General features: G+C 40.8%; 1 protein-coding gene across 44 annotated transcripts in view; it reads right to left on the reverse strand.

Moving 5' to 3' along the window:
* Positions 1-4,405: 4,405 nt before the first annotated feature.
* dab1b (DAB adaptor protein 1b) overlaps positions 4,406-10,884 on the reverse strand; it is a 73,445-nt gene continuing 66,966 nt past the window's right edge. For 21 of the 44 annotated variants that reach the window (XM_087240030.1, XM_087240018.1, XM_087240023.1 and 18 more), the window contains 3 exons: positions 10,772-10,863; positions 8,020-8,093; positions 7,179-7,508 (listed from right to left, as the gene is read on the reverse strand). In XM_087240030.1, coding sequence (XP_087096156.1) covers positions 8,037-8,093; positions 10,772-10,863 — 149 coding nt within the window. In that variant the 3' untranslated portion in view covers positions 7,179-7,508; positions 8,020-8,036. Of the gene's footprint in view, positions 7,509-7,838; positions 8,094-10,771; positions 10,864-10,884 lie in introns of all 44 variants that reach the window. The other 23 variants (XR_015477930.1, XR_015477929.1, XR_015477926.1 and 20 more) reach the window with 4 other exon arrangements.

Here is a 10,884-nt window from a genome sequence, read left to right on the forward strand (position 1 = left end):
TATAGAGCACATATATTACGATATTGGTTGTTCACATACAAACATAGGCTACAGTAAGGAATAGGACGTCAATTAAATACTAGAGTGTTTTAAAATCATGTGAGTGTTTTAAATGATACGTGTATTTTCCTGAAATATTCACATTTTAGCAGCAAACGTACCTTTGTGTGATGATATCTGTTTGTAATGTCGATAATATGCTTGAAAAGTCTGTGTTTTATCTCGACTAATCTGTTTCCAGACCTGCATGCTGTGTGAAAACTAAAAATCCTGTTCTCGAGCGTCCTCTACTGGCGCATAATGATACTGCGTGTTGTTGCTGGAAGAGATACAGCTGCGGCCGGAGGTTATCAAGAATATTTATTCATTCATTTTCGGCTTGGACCCTTTATTAATCACAGCGGAATGAACCACCAACTTATCCAGCATATACTTTACGCAGCGGATGCTCTTCCAGCTGCAACCCATCACTGGGAAACACCCACTCTGAGAATATTTAAAAGAAATTCCATTAATTGTATTTTAATTAACATCTACCCCAACTATCACAGTAATGAAAAATAATAATTAACAGGGACATAAAAATTATGAACAGAAACGGTAACAAAGGGCATAATGATCATCTCTTAGACGTCTAAACACAAAACAGCTTGGTAGGGTGTTGATGTAAACAAACGTCACCAGTGACCAAATTGTGAACGTATTTGCTTTATTGTGATTGATCTGCTGTAAATCATTTGAGTCTCTCAATGAACTAATCTAAATGAAAATTAGCATTTGTAACGTTTCATTTCCAGGTGTGTTAGAAAATCAAACAAAGTTTACCGGTCTCGTACACATTGCTCAATGTTTTGTTTGTAGACAAATTAAGGCCAACTAAATGTGTCAGAGTAGTGTCAGATCAGAAAATAACTTAATAAAATTGGCACTTATTAGGCTCATTGTAAATACATACCTCAGCCTACATTTTCCCAGCATAAAATACATTGCTCCGGGTACGTTTCGTTGCACTTTTCAGATAGCAAATCCACTAGAGGGCGCTGTTTACATGTTTGTGAATCTGAAATATGTTACTTAGGGTGTGTTTCAGATACACATCCTTTTTGTAGACGTTCACTAGAAGGTGGAGCTTGTGGTACAGATCAGCTAGCAAAACACTGAGCTAAACCCTTCGCTAATCCCAACCAATAGTGTTTTCAGAAGCAGACGGAAGAGAAAAGTGCACTGCGAACACATAGTTTACCTTGATTTTACATTGCTTTTCTCTCATTTGTTGAAGCGTGCTTCACCAGACTCAAACCCGAGCACTCTGCAGTATTAAAACAACAAAGTATGCTACGGGCAAACGTGTTCAACGTGTTAAGATGTTTAGTGATGTTTATTTGGTGTTGAGCAAAGAACTGCATGAAAATAATCCTGTATTCTCCAATAACGTGTCCCTATAAATATCATTAGTGTGAAAAGGAGCTAAAGTTGATGTCGCCATACTAGTGTGATTTAGTGCGTGTTTATGTCGCCCCCTAGTGTTCATTTCACCCACAAACTGCAGTCAAACGTGTGTTTAAGTACTTTTTTCTTTAGCGATCTTACAAAAATGTGGGCTGAAGAATGCATTTTCAATGAGTCTGTGTTGCAACTACGATACAAAAAAAACTGTGTTATATCGGGACAAAGATATTCAGACAGAAACCGTAATTAAACTGCTTTATCTACAACATTTGTTAATTGTGTGAAACTGGCGCTGTAGCCCTTGACATGGACTTCTTTTAATCTGACAGATCAACATACAGTACACCCATATGGAAATCTGATATATGGTCATATTCATTCATTCATTTTCTTTTCGGCTTAGTTCCTTTATTAACTTGGGGTCGCCAGAAGGAATACAGCTGTGCCCGGAAGTTAACGAGAATATTTATTATTTATTATAATTTATTTATTATTTATTATATTTATTATTTATTAAATTATCCATTGATTGTATTTTTATTAACATCTACCCCTACCCCAACTCTCAAAGTAATGTAGCAACAGTGATTATACAGAGTATTTTTCGTATTATTAATTAAATTACAGATTAATTTGCATTCTTTTAACGCCAAAGAGCTTAGAATGACCAAGAGGCGACACTCAATAGAGCGTTCCACTGCAACAGCAGCGCCAAGCAACAGCCCCGGATTCCGCCATTTTGAAGTGAAAGCGATCGGCTGTCCATTGGATCTTATTGCTGTCGCGATGGCGAGCAGCTGCTTAGTTTTTTATTTATTTATTTAAAAACCGCTTTAAAGCTGAGATACAACCTGAAAGACGACAATACAACACTTACCATCACAATCATCAGCACTTTTAATAGTTTATTATACAGACTTATAATATGATGCTGTTCCATTGGAATTTTCATTCCAAAATGGCCGCCGCGTGACACTAGCAGCATCTAGTGGCTGTTTCCGGAATCGCACTAGAGTGTCGCCTCTTGGTGATTCTATGCTCTTTGTTAACGCCTACCCTTTCTTCAACCCTCACAGTAATGTAAATGCTAACTGACCCTCCTGGGGCTTGAACCAGCGACCTTTTTGCTGTGTGCCCTGCTGAAAAATCCAGCTTAAACCAGTCTAGGCTGATTGGCTGGTTTTAGCTGGTCGACCAGGCTGGTTTTAGAGGGGTTTTGGCCACTTCCAGGCTGGTTTCCAGCCATTTCCAGCCTGGTCTTAGCTGGTCGGGCTAGGAGACGACCAGCTAAAACCAGCTTGACCAGCCTAGCCAAGCTGGGAGTCCAGCCAAAACCAGCTATGTCCAGCTTAAACCAGGCTGGTCAAGCTGGATTTAGCTGGATTTGGCTGATCATTTTCCAGCTTGACCAGCTAAGACCAGGCTGGAAATGGCTGGAAACCAGCCTGGAAGTGGCCAAAACCCCTCTAAAACCAGCCTGGTCAACCAGCTAAAACCAGCCAACCAGCCTAGGCTGGTTTAAGCTGGATTTTGTCAGCAGGGTGGCTACCCACTGTGCCACCATGACATACATATGGTCATTTATAAACACATTTATACATTTATAGCAACAATATTTGAACATATACATATTTAGATAAAAAATATATGTAAAAATACGAGAGGGGTCTGGCTGCAGACCTGGTGCAGTGCAATCTGGGCTGCATCCAATGCTTTTTAATGGGCTCACCTAACCCCGCCCCTAACCCAACCCGTCACAGTGACGTCACTAGCTCCATTTAAGTGCATTGTGTCTGACATTGCATCGCTGAGAGATGCAGTCTCAGCTTGCATCATAAAGGCTGCATCCAGACACTATTGAAAAATACAGCTCAGTGTTAAGCACTGTGGTTTGCATGTTCTCCCAGTGTTGGCATGGGTTTCCTCCGGGTGCTCCGGTTTCACAGTCCAAACACATGCGCTATAGGGGAATCGATGATCTAAATTGTCTGTAGTGTATGAGTGTGTGTGAATGAGAGTTTATGCGCGTTTCCCAGTACTGGGGTGCAGCTAGAAGGGAATCCGCTGTGTAAAACATATGCTTGAATAGTTGGCGGTTCATTCCGCTGTGGCGACCCCTGATAAACAAGGGACTAAGCTGAAGTAAAATATGTTGCATTTGTGCAATTTAAACATGACCTTGTATTTTACACAGGTAATTTGCATATATCAGATTTCTATAAAGGAGTAAAACAAACATGAACCCTGAAGAGACACATGTATACAGCAAACTGCTCATGAACCACACTGAACTTGCAACACTGAGTAAAGCCAATTTCATAACACGGATTTGAGAAATTCGACAAATACAGTTTGTCATTCAAAAACACAAAACATGAACAATATCATAATACACAATGAAGATCATAAATGGAGATGCTTTGATTATGTTGAAATTATTTTAAATTGCTTTTCAAAATAGTAATAATCATATTAATTAATTAATCTTTCCCTGGAGAAAAACCTCAGCACAATGTCAACATACAGGCTCTTCCAAAAATAAAAGGTAAAGGTGCAGTAGGTGATCGTCGTCAGAGACGTGTGTTGTTGTGCTGGTTGAAAGTCTCTTTAAAGTCCGATAGTACTGATGAAAGTAAATGATCTAAAAGTGTATATGTGTGTTTTTATATTCTGGTTGAGGCATCCACTGCACACAACATTTGGACACGACTGTCGGAATACGCCCCCTTGTGGCAGTCGCACAGAATGTTCAGTTCTGACGTGCACAATGGGAGAGAAGCTGTTCTGTGTCTGAATTAAGGGAGTGCAAAAGAGCCATTATTCTCTGCTTTCACAGTGGTTGAAAGAATGAATGAATACTAGAAACTTAGAGATCGCTAAAAATATTGGAGGGAATGTGGAGACAATAAAAAAATATTTTTTTTATTATATATTGAACAGATTTTTTTTTTTTGTTAATATAGACATTTACCGATTTAAAAAAAATAACCAAATAAACTACTATTTCTCATATCGCGTGCACAGACCTGCTTGGACAACACTGGAATACATGACATCCGGTCGGCCGGTCGCATACGGTCTAGTCGCAGGAGTTCAAATATTTCAACGGATCCGCAGCTTAAAGTGTCACGCAGATCTGCCGTTTGCACACGAGAAAGTGTTAAGTCAATTGCTGAATCAAAATCCTGAATCAATATTGGTGTGAGTTTTGCACGCTGGAGTAAGAACGACACCATGGCTGAAGTATTTCTCTTAGGGTGCTTTCACACCTACACTTTTGTTTCGGAACGTATCTCGTTTGCCCAGTTAGCGCGGTTCGATTGGCATATGTGAACAGGGCAATCACGCTCTGTTCCACGCCAAAGTAATCGCTCCGAGATCGCTTGAATGAGGTGGTCTCGGCTCGATTGAAACGAACCCTAGAGCGGTTCGATTGCAGTGAGAAAGCGATCCGATCCGAGCGCGGTTATATCACAGTGTTTTATGGATATGTAATAGGCTTACGGCTATATGAAGAGAGAATTATGAGTATGGCGGGAAGTTTCGCGAGTCTCCGGATCCCCGCAAACGAGTGATGATCTCCCGGTAATCTCGCGTCTCCCTCCTGGTCCTCAAATAGGCATCGTCTCGCACCCTTCTCACCCCTCCCCACCGCGTCTCTCCTCAGACACGTCGCGCGCGCACCCTGTCAATCACCACCAAACCACCACCTCCTGACAGCTGAGCGGGACGCTGCAAAATAAACCCTGACACTGACCAATGTGAGGAGAGTTTACTCGCACGTGACTTGTTTTAGCTCTTTTGGTCCGATTAGAAACTTTGCAGTGTGAAAGCGAACCGCTCCAAGAGCAAAGAGCAACAATGTAACAATTGTAATCTCTGTTTCGGAACAACTGAATCCATTCACAGGTGTGAAAGCACCCTTAGACGGGTAATGTTCTGCTTTAAAACATATTTCAGTAACGCAGAGCTGATGTAGTTTGGGTTGTTTTATGAATGGGTTATATCAGTGGCGGATTTAGGCATAGGCAATATCGGTGATCGCCTAAAGCGACATCTTGCTGGAGGCGGCATGGGGGGGACAGTGCAAAAAAAAATGCTAATGTATAAATTTAGAGAGGTAATCCCAAAAAGAAGACGTTAGGGGTCATTTATATTTAGCATCTTTAGCACGCGCAAGTTTGTTTATCTCTATGTGCAACTAAAACCAACCCAAGCTCATTCTGAAAATGTATCCTAGCGGACGTTTCTGGAGACCGCGGTTTACGTGGCCGGAGGTACTTATGGCTGCATTTCGTTTATTCAAGCGAACGCTACGGGGCGGTGTGACGCCGCTCCTCTTCGCGCTCGTTGGCTGACGGCTCACCTCTATGTGGAGGGCTTTCCCGCCCTTTGTCTGGTTAGCTTGTCGTGTTACGTCGGCAGAGCGGAGGCCCAGAGGAGGAACCGGCTGCGGTGACGACTGGGAGAAGAAAGGTTCCAAACATCAGGCAAGACAAAAAACAGAATACAAAAAATAAAGCGAACGGGTTCATAACGGCGAGAATGCGGTGAAATCCAAAAACGCGGTCAAAATCTGACAAGGGCTTTTCTTTTTCTGCACGGCTTTTGTAAATCGTCGCTTGGGTTTAGGGAAGGAGGAGGAGGAGGGTGGCTGGGTCGCCCAGTCAACCGTTTAGTCCAGGGGTCACCAACCTTTTGGAAACTGAGAGCTACTTCTTGGGTACTGCTTAGTGTGAAGGGCTACCAGTTATTAAATAACACATTTTATTAATTTACTTTTAATTGTATGTTATTATTAATAATGAATAATATTCATCTATGTGAAGACATTGATCATGGTAATGATTTCTTACAGTAGTTGTCAACAATGATTTAACAAGTTAGATAAATATCAATATGCAACACTTCATTTGTCTGAAATAGTTTTTAAAGTTTTTTTTTTAAATATAACTTAAAGTAAATTTACACCAATGCAAGTGTGATTTAAAAAGAATCCCTATAAAAATATTAGATGCAGCTTACTCATATGTGGTGCTATGGTGAGCTATTTTTAGAACAGGCCCGCGGGCAACTCATGTGAACCCGGTGGGCTACCTGGGGCCCACAGACACCATGTTGGTGACCCCTGGTTTAGTCATTCGGTCATTCAGTCAGTCAGACAGACGGTCACTCGACAGCTGCCTCTGGTGGCTTTTTACAACCAGCGCGAGCGTGATCTCTCGCGGATTGTCGAAAAACAAAAACTGCACAAATACGTACCTCCCGGGACGTATTTTGCGCTCTACAGAAACGTCTACGGGGTTACTCTTTCAGAATGAGCCTGGGTTGACTAAAACAATGCTGGTGAAAGCAAACTGACGCATGTGCGCAGAAAACCAGCATCTCACATGCGCTGCTCCAATAGATGAGCGATCCTTGCATGCATGAAATATTGCACATTATGGCAAGTTTTGCTTGCTCCACAGCTGAACATGTGCTAGATATAATACCATTTTTTGTTGGGAACTGTAGTATTAAGTATTTTAATGTTTTCTAACTGGCGAATGACATGATCTAGTGGGTTTCTGTCATCTTTAATGTGTGAGTTCGTGATTTCAGGACACGTGGCTTTGGACGGCAAGAGAGGGACTGTGTTTTCAAAGCTATTATGCTAATGAATGGCATTTTGGCAGATCACCTACTGCACCTTTAAATAAAAAAAGATGATTTTAATTTAAATATTATAATTTTTTTGGCTTCTAAAAAACTCTTTTTATTCGTCTTTGACTTCATGCATTTGCACGTCCATCATACTGTGATCCCACTGGCCTCGCTTCCCACATTGCGTCAGTTTTTAGATTTATTTTGCAAAAAAATATTTCATTTCTGGAGTATTTCATTCCTGGCTATTGATAAGACAGTCAAACTCTGTCCTTTGCGAGCTAAAGGTGCACTTTGTTCATTAAAATAGATCCAGTCTCTCAGTTTTCGGTCATCAGACTTTGTGAAACATCCCACAAAGTTCAGCACAGTTATTTTCAGTCCCTTCCGCTTTGTTTCCTCTTCAGTGGCTCTTCCTAGAAATGAAAAGATAAATAGTGCACAGTTTACTTCGGTTTATTTGCTAATAAACTTCACCTTATGAATAACAATTCCATCATGATGCAAACACGTGCTATGTTCACCCGCGAGTTGCGTCGATGTCTGGGAAACGCACCCCTGCACCTTTAAGCTTTGATTTGTGTTGGGACAACATAAAAGAATCCAATTTTCACATTTCTCCACTTTAGACAGTGTTTTCATCACAGATACGTTTTCATTTCCTAAAAGTGCCATCTCAGTGTGGACGAAAGGCCAAAGAAGAATATGTGTTTTAAAAAATAGTGTGAACATGGCCTGAAACGCACTGTATTTTGCTGAAATTCCTGCAGCACTGAACTGAGGTGAAGCTTTGGGATTATCCTGCGCTCCGCTGAGCATCTGTGACTAATTTGCAGAAGCAGAAAGCAACAGAAAACCCTATCCTCCTCTCCCCGTGCATCCCCTGGTGTTTTCCTGAAAAAGGAAGCGAGGAGGAGAGAAACCGACCCAGAAGACGTCGCTCTTTAGGCATCCTGCTGGGAAGAGTCTGGAGGATTTATCTGAGCATCTGCTGCTTTCTCCTGCAACACAGAGAACGAGACTATTGATGAGAACAAACATGACAATAGATGTGCTACCTATCCTGCTTTTATATGTGCTCATTCTGAGCTATCACAGTACAAAACGCTGATGGAAACGCAAACATGCCCACACACTGCAAAAAAAAAACGTTTCTTACTTAGAGTTTTTGTCTTTTTTCTAGTCCAAATATCTAAAAATTCTTAAATTAGGAAGCCTTTTCTAGATGAGCCCAAACTATTGTCTTGTTTTAAGAAATAATGTGTCAAAATGAAGCAAGTTTTCCTTAAAACAAGCAAAATAATCTGTCAATGCTGTAAGCAGTGGTGTAAAGTAACTCATTACAAATACTCAAATTACTGTAATTAATTACCTTTTCTCAGGAATTGTAATTTACTGAGTAGTTTTTTAAAAAAGTGTACTTTTACTCTTACTTGAGTACATTTTTAGTGCTGTACCGGTACTTTTACTCCACTACTTTCCTTTAACCTGCAGTCACTAGTTTTTTTCTTGTCTATGGAGATTAACAAAATCAGACCTGTGATTCCTGTCCAATCAAATCACACAATGAAGGTAAATAGCATCATAATGAAGTACTTCAAGAAATGGGCGCTTTATAAATACAGCAAACTGTTTGGAAGCATTAAAAGTGTCCAAGAAGACGTCTAAAATCAATATCAGTATTTGACATCAATAGGTTTAGGATGTTGGCTTGACATTGGATTTTGGTTACTTTCTAACACAACCTAAAATCAACCAAATATCAACGTCATTTAACGTCGTTATTACTGGACATCAAAATAACATTATCATTAGACGCTGGCTAGACATTAAATTTTGGTCACCTGACATCACAACCTAAATCTAACCTAATATTAACATCTCATGACGATGTGTGCCTGATGGGCAATAACTAAATGCACTACAGAATGTTACGTTTACACACACATCCACAAATAACATGTAAATGCATCAGCTTTTCACAGCGTAATACTCACTAGGCAAGTAATGGTACTTTTAGTTGAGTATGATTTTTCAGTACTCTTTCCACCACTGGCTGTAAATAAAATAATATTGTTTTTCCTTTGGACATACTAATATTTAGCTTACCACATTGGCAGATTATTTAGCTTGTTTTAAGGAAAAACTCACTTAAAAGTGAGTAATTTGAGAGTTTTGACAATATACTTAATTAGGTACACCAGTCCAACTGCACGTTAATGCAAATTTCCAATCAGCCAATCACATGGCAGCAACTCGTAGACATGGTCAAGACGATCTGCTGCAGTTCAAAACTGAGCATCAGAATGGGGAACAAGGGGGATTTAAGAGACTTTGAACGTGGCATGGTTGTTGCTGCCAGACGGGCTGCTCTGAGTATTTCAGAAACTGCTGATCTACTGGGATTTTCATGCACAACCATCTCTAGGGTTTACAGAGAATGCTCCGACAAAGAGGAAATATCCAGTGAGCGGCAGTTCTGTGGGCACAAATGCCTTGTTGATGCCGGAGGTCAGAGGAGAATGGCCAGACTGGTTCCAGCTGATAGAAAGGCAACAGTAACTCAAATAAGCACTCGCTACAACCGAGCTCTGCAGAAGAGCATCTCTGAACACACAACACATCCAACCTTGAGGCGGATGAGCTACAGCAGCAGAAGAGCACACCGGGTGCCGCTCCTGTCAGCTAAGAACAGGAAACTGAGGCTACAATTCACACAGACTCACCAAAACTGGACAATAGAAGATTGGAGAAACGTTGCCTGCTCTGATGAGTCTCCATTTCTGCTGTCGGATGCTCAGCTCAGAATTTGGCTCCAACAACATGAAAGCATGGATCCATCCTGCCTTGTGTCAGCGGTTTAGGCTGCTGGTGGTGGTGTAATGGTGTGGGGGAGATTTTCTTTGGGTCCATTAGTACCAACTGAGCATCAACGCCACAGCCTACCTGAGTATTGCTGCTGACCATGTCCATCCCTTTATGAGCACAGTGTCTCCATCTTCTGATGGCTACTTCCAGCAGGATAACACCATGTCATAAAGCTCAATCATCTCAGACTGGTTTCTAGAACATGACAATGAGTTCACTGTACTCAAATGGCCTCAACAGTCTCCAGAGCTCAATCCAATAGAGCAGCTTTGGGATGTGGTGGAATGGGAGATTGGCTTCATGGATGTGCAGCCGACAAATCTGCAGCAACTGATGCAAAATCTCTGAGGAATATTTCCAGTAGCATGTTGAATCTACGCCAAGAAGGATTAAGGCAGCTCTTCAGCATTAAACTATAGATCTTATTTTTGCAGTATATTTCTTTTTTGGCAAAAAAGAGGGTTGGATATGTCAGCTAACACCTTATTAAATAAATTACGATATTATCAACGATCATAAATATGAGAAGCAAGCTTTTATGCACTTTGTTTAATAGTAGGCTAAAAATGTGATATTTTAACATGATTTTAATTCATAACTTTAATAGTTTTGTTTGTTTTAATCATTTGAGTCATTCATGTTTCAACAATAATGTAGTACGCTAAAGAGGTAAACACTTTCTCTGTTTCTCATTTCAGTCAGTAACAGACCTCCCTTAAACTTCCACGATACTCCAAAAATCCCATGACCCGTGGAAACCCTTAATATTACACAAGACATTTCTATTGATTTCTTAAAAAAATGACCTTACCAAAACTTCTGGCACACTGACTGAGCTGTCCTGTAATTCCTCTACTGAAGTGGCATCTGCGGTGGTTTGCTTCTCCGGATCAGGAGTCGCACCTAGAGAACAGGATAGTAGGA

The sequence above is a fragment of the Danio rerio genome, chromosome 2 (genome assembly GCF_052040795.2).
Source record: "Danio rerio strain M-AB ecotype USA chromosome 2, GRCz13ab, whole genome shotgun sequence".
Classification (NCBI taxonomy): Eukaryota; Metazoa; Chordata; class Actinopteri; order Cypriniformes; family Danionidae; genus Danio; species Danio rerio.